Source organism: Pecten maximus, chromosome 8, assembly GCF_902652985.1.
Source record: "Pecten maximus chromosome 8, xPecMax1.1, whole genome shotgun sequence".
Classification (NCBI taxonomy): Eukaryota; Metazoa; Mollusca; class Bivalvia; order Pectinida; family Pectinidae; genus Pecten; species Pecten maximus.
Window position 1 is genome coordinate 21,227,537 of NC_047022.1, and position 16,011 is coordinate 21,243,547.

The window sequence follows — 16,011 nt, forward strand, 5'->3', positions numbered from 1 at the left end:
AATATAAGCTTTAAGCTTTTTTCTAGATCCCTCACCAATGTACAATTTGCAGTGTATGTGTACACTTGTATTGAATATTAATAAATACTGTTTAAACTAATGCCTCGGTTGTACAACCGTCCGTTCGTTGTACTGGATTCCGAGAATTTGGTTAGAATTATCGTTTCTAAATTTACACTTGACAGTCATACTTCCGGTGCACTTTCTGTCAATATGTGTATGTTTGTGGATACAGCGATAAACATGTATCGGCACTTTTGCTGTTGACAAATTCATTTGCTCATAGAATGGCATAGACAGGAACATAAACAGCCGACAGGATGAGTGGAAAGGTCGGAGACCTCAGTGCTTTGCAAGCCACGGCCCTACAAACAGTGAGTTGACATCGGACATCGTAACTATCACTATCAGTGTCAAGCTGGATGCGACCTGATCAAAGTTCGAATACACACACCATCCCTTGTAGATACAGTATCTTCCCACAGATAAAAGACAACTCTGTCTGCCTTTAATTGAGATTCGCGTTCACCATATGATTTCAATAATTTTATCCATAGGATTTGTACTATAATTAATGACATATAACTATAAGTAACACTTTATTAAAACACAGGGTATTTTTAATAAAAATAGTCAGAAATTTATACAGGTAACTGCACATATATATTATCAAGACTATATTTAGGTATTTCAGGCTAATGTTATCTACTAGTCATGTTCTTGTTCTTCAGAGGTATTTACGATCAACTTTTGTACATATTTTTTTAAGGAGCTTGAGAGAAAGAAATTAATGTGTATCAGGGTAAAGTCAAATGACACAAACACACATCACCTGATCAGGCATATATTGAGTACATAATTCAACATGTTTATATAAATACATTTATTGTATAACTGGCCCAATCAGAAATATTTTAAGACACATCTATAATAAGACCATTATATTGTGACGTTATAATAAATATGTGACATCATAATAAAAAATATAAATATGTGATGTCGAATGATTGTCTGGGTTAGGGGAACCAAAGGTTGGCAACCTCTTTCAATACTTTTTTATATGCCACTCACGATCGCTTAATTATATAAAGGCTTGTGGCATATGAAATTATTGAACTCATTTAATTAATTCCATATGACAGAGTCAATCATGTAAGAATTAGCAATATGAAAATTAAAAGGCTAAAAAGAATGCAACAACCAGACATGAACTCAGACAAAATGTTACATGGATCCTCCAAACCCTAATTTGTTGGATGTCCTAACTATTGGAGCTAGCTAAATAGCTTATAGGCTACCTGGCCATAAGGGGTCAGTCCAGTACTGTTCCCACACTTCACTCCCCTACACTTCAGATTAAATGGTGCTAACACCCATAGCTTGAATGGACTTCCTGAAAATAGATTGGGCCCATTTCAATTTATATGCTTCCTGAGGCTATATACAACCCAAACTCAGACTGGTTATATTTGTCATAGGAAATTAAAGAATGATGAAAACTATGCTGGTCAAACTGGGATACGTCCCTGATATTTCTTCTTTTAGATGTCTTATCAGACATCCTACTTCTAAGCTACAGCAAAATTACCACCAACATGAACTACATGTACAGACAAACCTGTCTATAAAGACTGCCCAAGGGGAAGCAGAAAAAGCGGTCACTATAGACAGGTTGCCTTAATAGACAGGTCAAAAAAAAATTCAGATACTTTGTTCTGAAATAATGCCGAGAGCAGAAGATGGCTGACAGAAATCGGTCGCTATAGAAAACAAACGAGTGACCATCGTTCCAAAATCACCAGTCGTTAGTCACATTAGACAGGTGGTCGTTATACAGAGGGTTGTTATATAGTAAAATCTCAAGGGAATCTAAAAATTGGTCCTTATAGACAGGTGGTAGTTATATACAGGCAGTCGTTAGAGCAGGTTTGACTTTAGTTAGATAACCTCATTCCTTCCATATTATTTGTGATCAGATGGGAGAGAACTTGAAAGAAAGTAATGATTAAACCCATAACCACCAAACTCTGATTGACATTTTAATCAATTGAGCTACATGGCCACCAGCACTCGGTCGAGTCCATTTCCAATAAACTTTTATATACATCCTAATCCGAGTTTCCTCTAGCTCTAACACCAACATTAGACAAATGCCTTGTGTATAGGACTCAATTGCATATGTAATGTATTTTTAGAAGTATTGATTTACAAAACATCTGCTATGATATACTACACACATTGTACATATATGTATATATAATTTACAAAAAAACATTTTAGTGCTGGTATTCAAAGTTTCCTGCTTGAATTTCCTGGGTTGATTACTGGGAAGTTTGAGGAGATGCTGGGTTCAGACCCATGTCTTAATGTCAGCCTTACAAATTTCTTGTTATAGTAAAGACATAGTTCACACAATTTTACTATAAATTTTGTTTCCTTTTGATTTGACAGTTCAAAGAAAATGTCAAAGATCTCCTAAAGCCTAGTCATGATGATTACTACCTGCTCCGCTGGCTCAGAGGTAAAGTTTTTAGTACAGAAATGTACAAGGCAAATCAGGCCTCATACATTTGAACATCCCTCCTTAATAATAACAAAAAATCCCTGTTCATGTTGAACATTTTATATACCAATAAATATAAAACATGACATATCAGATCTAACAAGAACTAAGTTTTCCTCTAGTAGGTATTATCTGGTCCTTAAAATTTTTATTTTGAATATTTGAATCTGTTATATAGACAAAATTGAACACAACCTGCAGATATATTCTTACTTATGAAATGTTGAAATTTCTAGTAATAGAAAATGTCACTGCTATTTTCATTTTTAGGAAAATTAAAAATGAATCTTTATTTTTACTATCTTTTATCAAGCTAACCAAGCTTGGATGTGTTTACACCGCATATCAGCTTTTATTTGTTATTGATTCTTGAAAAAAACATTTGGACTCTGACAATTATGCAGTGCATACACTTTTTGTGAGAGGATTTTATTTTTACAACTGTATTATTTCATTTTAGAAAACAATAATTCATTAGAGTTTTCATTTTCATTTTAATGTATTCATTTATTGTTTGTGTGTGGTTTGGATCGATGTATACAGGACGTGTATTTCCAACTGGTATGAACTCCCAAAAGAGAGAAATCTATGCCATTGTCAATTGAATGAATTCAGCTAAAATGATGGTCTTCTCCAATTACATGTCAGTAATTATAATGTTTAATTAATTGTCATCACAAACAGGCAACAGGGTACGTGATTGGATACAATTTTTTATCAGATTATTTGTGTGTCATTGCCTAATGAACTGATTGAATTAATTATTTATGGTCAAGGAAATGTCCACCCTTACATTACATATAGGATGGAATAATATGGATATGCCTCATACCAAATGTTTACCCAACATGTATATGTGGCCTGGGTGTGTATTCACGTGTGTGACATGCCCAGTGCTTATCAGTTGACATGTTATTTTTCTAGATCACGTGCAGATAAAAAATAATGTTTAATTCAATAAAAATCCAATGATGTAAACTGTATGTTTTGATATATTCCTTATTGTCCGACCATATTATCGGACATTTGTATGGTGGACAACTGATGAAATGGGGTCATTTATGTCATTGCATGATCCGTACATAAAACACATTTAAGTCATGAAACAGCAGGATAAGTCGAATATTATACTTATACCTCTTGACTTTTCCATGTTTTACTGTAATTGTGAAAGTACACAATACCTAATGATTTGATAACCAGTGGAAACATATTGCCCCTTTGTCTGCTTTGAGTATTTTAAATTTAGCTGAGCAGTTATTTTTATTTATATTTATGATTTTATGATATTTCCTAGGCACTTAATAGGTTTACCTTGAATTACATTGTGAATATGTAAAATAGGGGCTGCAGTAGCTCAGTTGGTTAGAGCACTGGCCACACAATCTCTGGTGAAGATTCCAGATACATGGTTCGACACTTCTTACCTGTGGCGATTAATGGGTTTGTGTTTCTTGGAAAGCTGAGGAACCAGCTGGTCTGTGCTGGCGTCATTGTGTCTCTGAGCAAGACACTTTACCCTATTTGCTGTAGTTAGCATGCGATGGGACTCCTGTATGTTTTTCAGTGAGATAGTCACTAACTACTACAAGGAGACCCTACCTTAAAATGACCCTAGCTGTTCACGGGACGATAAACCCAGCAATCAAACAAACATACAAATTTATGTAATAATGTCTTTCCCTCTGTTCATGTAAATAATGCTGGGATGAATGTATAGAACAAAGGCCATTTATACAGGTTTCACACCTTAAATTAATTAAATATGTTTTACCCCTTTGTATTTAGAATTAATTGTTACCTCAAGGAATACAATTTTACAAGGTCTGCTGCAGGCATGTGATCAGGCATGATTTGCATAAAATGGTGTGATACATTATTATCAATTAGTACATTTGTTTTCCTAAAATAAATTTGATGTTTACATTTGTATAACAATATTTAAGAATATCCTAACTAAATCAGTAAGAATTGTCTTTATATACATCAATCTCAATTATCTTCACTAGATAAGGGTTGTGGATCAACCTAATAGGAGTCGGATGGTAACCGTTGGCTAGCTAAGATATTCAAATCATATGTGTGAATAAAAACACTTGTCATATATGTACATGTATGCATATTTATGTTATACAGTTCAGAGGTTACTGGTAATATAAATCAGTGGATCATCATTATTGTATCAATTGATTTATTTAGGTTTTCATTTTTCTACTCTTCAGCCAGGAATTTTGACCTTAAGAAGTCAGAAGAAATGTTAAGAAATGTGAGTTTCCTAATAATTAACATTGTAAAGTATTTAATATAATACATTAAAAATGGTTTTATATATGAATATCAAGTGAGCTGGTAATTTGAGAAGTCATTGTTGGAAAAAAATAATTCCTAGATATATAATATTCACAACATTTTTCGACTCTTGTAAATCCGTTAATAATCGATGGTTTAATTAACTGAACACTATTTTAACACCTCTTCACCTCTCTGTAATAAACAGCATGCTAGCTGGAGGAAAAAAACAGGAGCTGACACGGTCCTAGAAAGTTTTGTGATACCAGAGGTTGTCAGTAAATATCTAACAGGCGGACATTGTGGATATGACAAGCAAGGCAACCCAATCTGGATTGACCCTTTTGGACGCATTGATATCAAGGGTAGGAATATTACAAAGGGGTTTGACACATTCCTATGAGCAAGAATGTAATATTTGTCTCCGGAGTCTGACTCCCAGATCGGTGATTGATCTGGAAGTCAGACCTTTTGCTTGAATATTCCATGGTGTAGAGTATGTAAGATTTGGTATGGTATAAAAATAAACAACAGCGCTAGTCTTTTCTTGTTTTCAATCGTAATGATTACTTTTGAATCTGAGACATTGATCTTAATTGGTATGAAAATGTCATGTTAAGCTAATTGCATTCGTAAATGATTTTGAGACCATGAGACTTGCATCCTGTCATTGTGTCATAAATACAATTGAAATGTGTTATGAGATTGGTACTTAAGGGGCCGCGGTGGCCGAGTGGTTAAGTGGTCCTGACACTTTATGACTAGCCCTCCACCTCTTCGTCATGAGTTTGAAACCCATGCAGGGTAGTTGCCTGGTAATAACCGAAGGCTGGTTGTTTTTCTCCGGGTACGTCTATGGCTTTCTTCCACCTCCAAAACCTGGCATGTCCTTAGATAACCTTGGCTGTTAATAAGTAGTTAAACAAAATTAACCGAACCAAGTACTTATTATATAATCAAAATTTACATATTTTTCTTCAGTAGAATGTCCGACCTCTATTCTACTGTATAAAGTACATTTTTATCATAATTGTTTACAGGCATCCTGCGCTCTGTAAAGAAATCTGATGTAATTAAGACACAGGTTCATCGTCTGGAAAGACTGCAAGTGGAACAGATCCAACAGACCGAAAATGTGAGAATTAAGGCCATATTTTACTTGAGGCATATTTTACACCTGTATTTATACTGTACAATTCCATTTGTTATACATGTACTTTTAATTAAGTTTGTCATCAATTCAGCAATGTCCTGTCTCCTAGTCTGGGATTGACACTAACCTAATCACCTTGACAGACCGCCGGGCTGCCAGGTTTTAGAATGAGGCCGCCCGGACTGCCAAAGGTGATGCCCCTCTTGGGGGATTTGGGAGCATTGTCCCTCAAGCCCTTACCCAAACACTGAGAGGAAAAAAATGAATATTTTAGATGCAGTTTCCTACATTCTAGTTCATTCTGAGCATAAAATATAAGATCTTACACCAAAGGGTTTCATGAAAAATGTTTTGAAAATAAAATTATTGAAGTAAATGAAGGAAATTTTAGCTGGACATTATACATTTGATTGAAAATGTTGGCAGCCCACAGTTCTGCTGGTCTGGACATTCTGACAGCTTGACCAGATTCAAGGCAGCCCAGGGCTGGCCGGGCTACTTTTTAGTGTCAATCCCTGCTAGTCATATTCTATTCACTCTTAATGACTTGCTTGTTTGTTGGAGCTATTTTTGTTTATTTTTAATTGTGAAAAGTAAATTTTAATTAATTAAGTGCTTTCCGGAAAATTTGCTTTCTAATCAAAACATAAAATTTGATAAAAAAAAAACCCACTTTGATCATATACCAATGATAATCATCGTAAAAGAACTGTTTTCCTGTTTTCTACTCAATGATATTATTATAAGTATGTGTCACAATCATACAGTTTTCAAATATCTGCTCCTATAATTTTTACAAAACAAATTATGCTTGAATGACAGTTTGGACACAAGGTGGAGGAGGTGATCGTGATCTACGACCTTGAATACCTGGGGATGAAACATTTATGGAAACCTGGGGTGGACATGTTTTGTGAAATTATCGACATGTTTGAATGGCACTATCCGGAAACCCTCAAACTTGTATTTGTTATCAACGGTAAATATATTCCTGTAGATGAATTCATATTAAACAAAGCATTTTTTTCAACATGAATGACAGTGTTGAGTATTTATATAGAATTCAAAAATTCAGAATTCAGCTATCATGTTTTTTGAAACACTTTTCCACATATATTTCTATTAATTTTCAATGTGTCTATGTTAAATTTTTACAACAACAGACATTTCAAAATAACAAGAATATTAACACTCTCACTGAATTGGATGTATTTATGTCTGACTGATCAAATACTGAAATAAAGGACTAGTCGTCATTTGCAGTCAGAACAGTCCTGGTCCTGCAATCCAGAAATTGTCTTGCTTAGACTGGTGTTTAAATTTTTAACATTTTATGTATTTCATGTGGAAATCAGTCATAATTTTAGGAAATAGACAACATAGAAACTTATGACAAGGAGATTGTCACGCTCAGCATAAAAAACGTTGGAGAACAAATCTGCCAACTAGCAGCCTCTTAAGTTATACAAGTAAATTTACATGAAATAAGATGTAACCGAATGATATTTTGACTTGAAGTTCTAACATTTAATAACATTCAAAATAAAAGATTTTTTTATATCAAAATAGTCAAAATTCCACAAGCATGAAAGTGTGACTGTATTGATATCCTATGTGCATTTTGCCAATGTTCTTTGCCTTTATTTTTTAGCCCCAAGATTCTTCCCCATAGCCTACAACATAGTCAAACCATTCCTATCTGAAGCCACAGCTAATAAAGTTAGAATATATGGTACAAGTAAGTGAACATTTGATCAAGGATATTTTGTGTCCTAGATAGAAATTTCTCGCATACTTCACAGGGTTTTCCCGCGGTTGCTAAGGGAATGATAAATCGAACTCACACAGAGGGGTAAAGACAGCTGGCACGCACTATATGATTCTGCACACAATAATGTAACATCATCATTTTATGTTGAGTAACTATGTCCTACATGATGACGTCATCAATTTTGATGCACATTCCAAGGAGTATTGTAGATGGCGTGATGAAAAACTTTCTTAAAAACATACATTTGCTTGCAAGTATGTGAGAAAAATAATCAACCATGGGTCTGTTCCAAAAACAAGGATATCTCGACCCTTGTGTAAGAGTTTGGCCGGCCAGCACTCGGCAAGCCTCGTGCTGACAGGCCAAACTCTTACACTCGGGTTGAGATATTCCTGTCTTTGGAACAGACCCATGTTAGATTCTATTAATCAATGTTCTTTTTTACAACCCTGCCAGTGAAATCAGGAGGTCTATAGGTTTCCTCTCCATCCTTTTTATACCTAATAGTACCATACAATAAACAAATATATGTAATGTCAGAGTTTTGAAAAGTTCATGTTTCAAGGTTTTTGGGTCAAGGTCAAGGTCACATGTTATTATTTTGAGTGTGGGTTGGTAGAGGACATGTATAGTGCTTAAACAATACCCAGAATGCATGTTTTACCTTTTTTGTGTTTAATTAGAAAGTTCACCAGATGAAGGTTTTCAATAGACCAAGCTGTCTCATGCTGCTCAACAAAATGATGATTCTATCGTTCTCAAATACTTTTTTAAAGTGCCTTTTCAAAAAAGGGAGGGGAAGCATTTACCTTGTGAGATATGGACAGAACGTTGCTGAAATTTTGGGAAAACTTTGACCGCTAATGACTAGATCTTGACAACAACTAATTTCAAATTAATGCAATTGTTTACTTTTGAATAGGAACATGATTCTTTTTCTTAAACAGGGGTGATAATTACTTGTGAAGTCTCATTATGTAATTATATACACCATTTAATGATTTTAATTACTGATCCATGATTTTTCAGGTTATGACTTCTGTTTGTCTTTATTATGAAAATGATCCCTGTGAATTAATATATACCTGTATGGGTTTGACAGGTAATTTTTCCAGTGCACTCCTACAATACATAGACGCGGACCAGTTACCAAAGGCTTATGGAGGTACGAGAACTGATCCTCCTGGAGATCCTCGATGTAGTGCTCTGGTAGGTCCAGATGCTTGTTTCTGTACTCATTCATCTCATAAGATGGCCATTTCACAAACTTTTAACATTAGTAATTTCCGGGTAGTAAATAAGTAAAACGTTTGCTTGACAGGAAGTTTAACATTGTTAACTCATAACTACTGGGCAAATTTTTTTTTTCTTTTTTTTTTTTACGAAAAAGGTAAGGTAAGATGTCATAATGAAAAGTCGAACCTGTTTGCTTTGAATGCTGCTCACTGTTGGGTAGATTTTAAATGGCTCTAAAAAATATTGATGTATTACTGTATGACATTATCCATTCACGAGAAATGTTTTTGTGTGGAGATTCTCTCTCATTTTCTAACTCATCTCTTTGAAACTTGCTGATGAAGTTTGTAATTACCTTGTGTAGGTATGTTAACCTCAATATTTACCTTACTTTGTTTGTCAACAATACCTTTACTTTTAAGTTCACATATAGGTCACTTTGTTTTTTACCTGTACAGGTGTGCCAAGGAGGAGATGTACCGAAGGATTTTTACTCCAAAGTCAGCATTAATTCATTAGACATGGACAAATACACAGCGGTTACCATAGGTCGCGGGTCGTCCTTACAAGTTGACCTCATTGTGACTGAACCTGATAGTGCAATCAGGTAAGTAATCTCACTTTGTCGTAGGTCTTCTATACATGTAGATTTGACCTTGACGGATCAAGTCTGATAGTGTCATCAGGTGAGTTATCTCCCTTGTCCTGGGTTGTCTATACAAGCATACCAGACTGATCAATTCTGGTAATGCCAACAGGTGAGTTATCTCCCCTTGTCATGGGTTGTCCATGCAAGCATACCAGACTGATCGAATCTGGCAATGCCATCAGGTAAGTTATCTCCACTTGTCCTGCCATCATGTGAGTTATCTCCCCTTGTCGTGGGTTTTTCATCTTTCATACATGTAGACTTGACTGACCGATCCTGAGTGTGCCATCAGTTGAGTTATCTCCCCTTTGGTCATCCATACAAGTAGACCTGACAGTGTCTGATGAAAGTGAAATAAATTTTCAGCTGATTCTGAACTGCAACTTCCACAGTAGTATGCTATAGAGTAAACGTTGGAATCAGATGCGCTGTGAATAAATAATCAATATATAGATTTTAAAATATTAGCCATCTTACTATATGTTGGCTTTTGTTTTCCATCTACGAGTTATTAGAGTGTCTGATTCCTGTGTAATAATACTGAGATGCTAGCATCTGACCAGGATGTTGATAAACACTTAGTCTAGTACTGCATAGTTTCTATTAGAGCTTAAATGTAAAGTAAGAATACAAGAATTACACGATAAACAAGGGGAGATAAATATGGTGTTTGGCTCCACTTTTATTAAGATTATTATCTCCCTTTGTTTGACTGACAGGTGGCAGTTCATAACCGAGGGATACGACCTTGGGTTTGGAGTTTACAAGCGGACCAAGGACAGTAGGCAGAAGGCCCATGCCATGGAGGAGGTGATTCCGTCTCAGCGCGTCAACAGTCATATTTTCCCCGAGGACGGCAGCGTTATTATTCAAGACCCTGGCACATGTAAATTTGACATGATGAATTTCTTTTGATATGGATGTTTTTCTGGTGGATAAATAGGCATTTATTTATCTTGTGATAAACAATATTTTTATAAACGACAATTGTATTGTATTTATATACAATACAGTTGTCGTTTATAAAAACTTTGCAAAGTATTCATATTTTCTGTACCCTTTCCATCTGATATAGATTCTATTTCAACTAAAATAAGTTATCCATCATCATTGAAATGTGTGAACATTTCGATGGAACAGCCATTTAAGTTTCACTGTTGCGGCTTCCATGGCTACATACAATTATGACATCACAAAGGTCACACGAAGGATGTCATGGAATGATCTCTAAACCATACATTATCCCATTTATACACAGAACACAGTATTACTCTGTACTGGTACATGTCTGTGCTTTCAGTATTAATAGTAGGAATCTCAGGCTCTTTAAAGGTTTGCCCCTCTTGGCAAATTCTGGATCCATCTCTTCCTATGTTGGTTGTCTCAGCCAGAATATGATTCAAAACGTTCATCTTATATCCTGCCACATGTGATTGCAGAATGGTCATCTAAATGCAAAAACAAACAGCACTCTTACTTACCTATATGAGATGTATCAATAATTTCAAATAATAAATGGAAACCAAAGTCAGTGTCTTACAATGTTATCAATGTTTTTCATGACTTGGACAAATCATAATATCTTTTAAATTTGTAGTTCAGTCATAGTCATTAGCAAAAACTAATGATTGTGCATTTCGATTTCTTTTACAGATGTTGTCAGATTTGATAATACCTACAGTTGGACAAGAAGCAAGAAGATTTATTACATTATAGAGATGTTGGAACCTGACACGGAAGATGAATTTGAGCTTGCCAATGAAAGTCCGACGAAGGATTGTTAACCCCATGTGATAAATTAGGATCTCCCCTACCCCCCTGAAAAAGAAAATAGGGAAAGAATAGTTAGTGTTTGTGCTTTCCCAGAGAGTGTTGCTAATCTTCTGTGATGATGTACAGAAAAAAGTGAAATCCTACATCCTGCAATGTCAGTTCTAACCGTATTCTTTCTAAAATAAGTCCCCTCCTGTAGTGTAAACGTAATACTAAAGTTTGGGGAGGGTTTATTAGCTCACCTGCCCGAAGGGCAAGTGAGCTTATGCCGTGGCGCGGCGTCCGTCGTCCGTCCGTCGTCCGTCCGTCCGGCGTCAACTTTTCCATTCAAGCAACTTCTTCTCAATAACCAAAAGGCCCAGAGACCTATTATTGGGCCTGTAGCATGCTGGGGTGAAGGACTACCAAGTTTGTTCAAATGAATGACCTTGACTTTCATTCAAGGTCACAGGGGTCAAATATGCTAAAAAAAATTAAACAACTTCTTCTAAATAGCCAAAAGACCCAGGGACTTGATATTGGGTCTGTAGCATGCTGGGGTGAAGGGCTACCAAGTTTGTTCAAATGAATGACCTTGACTTTCATTCAAGGTCACAGGGGTCAAATATGCTAAAAAAAATTAAACAACTTCTTCTAAATAGCCAAAAGACCCAGGGACTTGATATTGGGTCTGTAGCATGCTGGGGTGAAGGGCTACCAAGTTTGTTCAAATGAATGACCTTGACCTTCATTCAAGGTCACAGGAGTCAAAAAGGCTAACATTTTTAAACGACTTCTTCACAATAACCAAGAGTCCCAAGGAGTTGATATTGGGTCTGTAGCATGCTGCGGTAAAGGGCTACCAAGTTTGTTCAATGGAATGACCTTGACCTTCATTCACGGTCACAGAAGTCAAAAAGGCTAAAAATTTTAAATGGCTTCTTCTCAATAACCAACAGTCCCAGAGACCTAATATTTGGCCTGTAGCATGCTGGGGTGAAGGGCTCTCAAGTTTGTTCAAATGAATGACCTTGACCTTCATTCAAGGTCACAGAAGTCAAAAAGGCTAAAATCTTTAAACGACTTCTTCTCAATAACCAAGAGTCCCAGGGAGTTGATATTGGGTCTGTAAAATGCTGTGGTAAAGGGCTACCAAGTTTGTTCAAATGAATGACCCTGACCTTCATTCAAGGTCACAGGAGTCAAAAAGGCTAAAATCTTTAAACGACTTCTTCTCAATAACCAAGAGTCCCAGGGAGTTGATATTGGGTCTGTAAAATGCTGTGGTAAAGGGCTACCAAGTTTGTTCAAATGAATGACCTTGACCTTCATTCAAGGTCACAGGAGTCAAAAAGGCTAAAATCTTTAAACGACTTCTTCTCAACAACCAAGAGTCCCATGGAATTAATATTGGGTCTGTAGCATGCTGGGGTGAAGGGCTACCAAGTTTTTTTCAAATGAATGACCCTGACTCACATTCAAGGTCACGTCGATCAAGTATGCTTAAATCTTTAAATGACTTTTAGTGAAAAGCCAAAGTGCAGAGAGACATTAAATTGGTCCTGTAGCATGCTTTCAAATAACTGCAGGATCCATATATGAAAAGATCACTGCATTGCAGGTGAGCGATTTGGGCCCATTGGGCCCTTGTTTCTTAACCACTTTTAGCTTATTTTTTTTTTAAATCGATGATTCTTCTTAGATGAAGAGGGCTTATTTATGGATGGCGGCTTATTTGTGTATATTAAGGTACGCTTTTGGTCAGGTTCAAAACAATACTAGAACTACTTACATGTATTCTGTAATGTCAGAATTATTTGTGGGACTTAAATTTTGTGGTTCTCCTTAAAATAATCTGTTTTGTAAGTTTTGATTTCACAGATTAGAATTCAAATGTACATGTACCAGGTAAAGCAGCTGAAAATCATTCTTTGAAATTTTAATTTTAATTTTTTTAGAAGTGAAAATAGATATCTGAAATTTGTCACGGTTATCCTCTAACAATTGAAATTGCAATTTTTTTGTTGGTGTAAGTATTTTCTCATAACTCTTACATAAACGATAGGGAAATATTCATGAAAACAAACCAATTATTATGCTAGCTGTTAAAGATAAAAAAGCAAAGGGGATATATGTGGCCTACCGTAACTAGTGAATCCATAAATTAATGAAAATAAAACCCCACAAAAATTAATTTATATTCCAAGAACATAGCATTAGCATTACCTTGCCAGGCTATATATACAAATGTATATATATGTTTAAATAGACATTGTAAAGAACATTTTTAACATACTCTTGTGCCAATATATATTGAAGGTTAAAAGGTCAATTACTTAGTAATTGATTTATCTGTTATATTAATGATCCAAAATAATGTGTTATTTCATTAATACTCTTTCACATTTGTAATGACATATTTCCATATGAGTGACAATTAAGCACATCTAAACTAAATCTCTAATGTGTTAGACTAGTGTAAAAGTGGCGGTTTGCAGTGATTCAATATTGGGTTACAAACCTAGGAGAAAAAAAATGATTTTAGATAATGTGTTTGATAATAATGAGACTTTTTTACCGGTGGCGGTAGACATTTAAGAACAAAATGTTGCTTTTTTCCCTTCCTTTTTTACCTTTTTTTTGTTTTTGTGTGTGATATTGTTGAAATGATATGTGAGAATGAACATGGCATTACATTTAAAAAATAGCATTGTTTGTAGTGGGAGGTGGATATGTTGGCATGATTCTGCAGTGTAGGAATCTGACCCCTTCTTACTATGACTACATCCTTTTAATGGGAGACTTTTAGAAATTATTTGTGTATGTGACAGTTATGTTAAATTGAAAGTCAATTAAAAATTTAGCATTTCAAGTCAGAATATATTAAAATCTGAATTTTGAACATGAATTTGAAGTAAAATTACGGAGTACAATTCTCAATCAACCATGAATACTAACGTTTTAAACAATGTTTAAAATGTATCAAATACATTGTAAAATTTAACAAAATGGATAGTTTCATTTCTAAAAATGTAAACTTTACAACAATTGTAAAACAAGTTTACATATAAACTTTTATTGATTACTAGTTTCTAGAGTTGCCTCAATCAAGCCTGTGATTAAAGGACTTACTTTAATTTTCGATACTGTGGTATCATAGGAAGGTTTGTGTACACTATTGAAAACAAATGACGGACACATGATGTTGTCCCGACTGTATCCAGGCCTATATTTGTCCAATCAACAATTGGCAAAAGTTTTTAGTCGTGTTTCTTAAAAGGCCTATAGTTCCCTAAAATAGTGCTGAATTGTTAATTTCTTACCTGAATGTTCTTGTAAGGTTTGATTAGAGTGCTCTGAAAAACCTTAAAGGGATACTTATTTATCTCTGGTTTTCAGTTTTACGTTTTCTGAGGAAATTTTCAGGTTTCTTTAATGTTATTTTTCTTTTTATTATCGGCACGTTCTTTGTTCTATGTATGTAGTTACTTATATTAGCTAGTGCTAACAAGGATCCACACACAATGTAGGTCCAAAGGGCCTGCTTGGTCTTGCGTATATATAATGTACTTAGCAAGTTTAGCATACTTTAATTGTGCTCATGTTGTGATATGAGAGGTCTCATTTTAATTGATGAATTTGCTACGTCTGCTTTTAATTATTTCTTATTTGATGTACATGAATATCTCAGGACCAGGAGTTTTGATTATAATACAAAAATGTAAGACGAGAACATTATCAATGTATATAATTATATTTAACAGTGACAATTATCAGGTGTTAACGTAAATCAAAATATTTCCCTGTAATAGAGAGATGAAAATGACACGAAACTGACCTTGTATTTATTGAACTATACTCAAAATATTGATATTTTGATGTGTCTAGTCCCATTTGTTGTTGCTATGTATTTTGTTGTTAGTGAGATGTTGTTTTAATTAACTATTCTTAGTTATACTCTAACCACACCTCTTCACAATTTTTGTTGTTGATAGTAAGATTTTTTTTATGGATTAATCTACAACTACCTTTCACTCCTCCGACTCACCTCACTCTCCCGCCAAGTGGTGCCCCAATGCCCATGTCCCTGCCCCCTCCTTCCCACTCCCTACCCCCTCCTTCCCCGTCCCTGCCCCTCCTTCCTAGTCCATGCCCCCTCCTTCCCCGTCCCTGCCCCTCCTTCCCACTCCCTACCCCCTGCCCTGCTCCCTCCTTCCCCTCCCTGCCCTGACCTGCCCCCTCCTTCCCCGTCCCTGCCCCCTCCTTCCCCCTCCCTTTCCCCTCCCTGCCCCCTCCCTGCCCTGCCCTGCCCCCTCCTTCCCCCTCCCTGACCCATCCTCTTTGTGTTCTTAAGCTACCATATCCTGCCACATCATTTTAATCAAAATCTTTTACACAAACGATACAATTCTGTTTTACGTTGGAGAGGACAGTTTTTATTTTCAATGTTTGTGAGAGATGTGAGATTGTGTCATCCTTGATACTCTAGGTGTTATGATGTTCACTTTTCTCGTATATACCCAACGAATATGTCATGACAATATTGAAGACTCAGACACCCCCATATTTTGGATAAAACAAAACAAAAAGACTTATTT

At 35.6% G+C, this 16,011-nt stretch overlaps 1 protein-coding gene across 1 annotated transcript; it reads left to right on the plus strand.

The window, feature by feature from the left end:
• Window positions 1-160: 160 nt before the first annotated feature.
• On the plus strand, window positions 161-11,698 carry LOC117332749 (SEC14-like protein 2). The gene is made up of 11 exons (XM_033891777.1): window positions 161-374; window positions 2,452-2,521; window positions 4,786-4,829; window positions 5,061-5,217; window positions 5,893-5,987; window positions 6,828-6,984; window positions 7,657-7,743; window positions 8,879-8,985; window positions 9,471-9,619; window positions 10,381-10,547; window positions 11,315-11,698. The coding sequence occupies exons 1-11, from the start codon at window positions 321-323 to the stop codon at window positions 11,443-11,445; spliced, it is 1,218 nt and encodes a 405-aa protein (XP_033747668.1). The 5' UTR covers window positions 161-320; the 3' UTR covers window positions 11,446-11,698.
• Window positions 11,699-16,011: the final 4,313 nt, after the last annotated feature.

Excerpts from the sequence above, each read along its gene's own strand:
- LOC117332749 (XM_033891777.1), top strand. The coding sequence starts at position 321 with ATGAGTGGAAAGGTCGGAGACCTCAGTGCTTTGCAAGCCACGGCCCTA. Across the intron at positions 8,986-9,470 it reads ATCCTCGATGTAGTGCTCTG|GTGTGCCAAGGAGGAGATGT; the intron begins GTAGGTCCAGAT and ends TTACCTGTACAG. Across the intron at positions 10,548-11,314 it reads TATTCAAGACCCTGGCACAT|ATGTTGTCAGATTTGATAAT; the intron begins GTAAATTTGACA and ends TTTCTTTTACAG.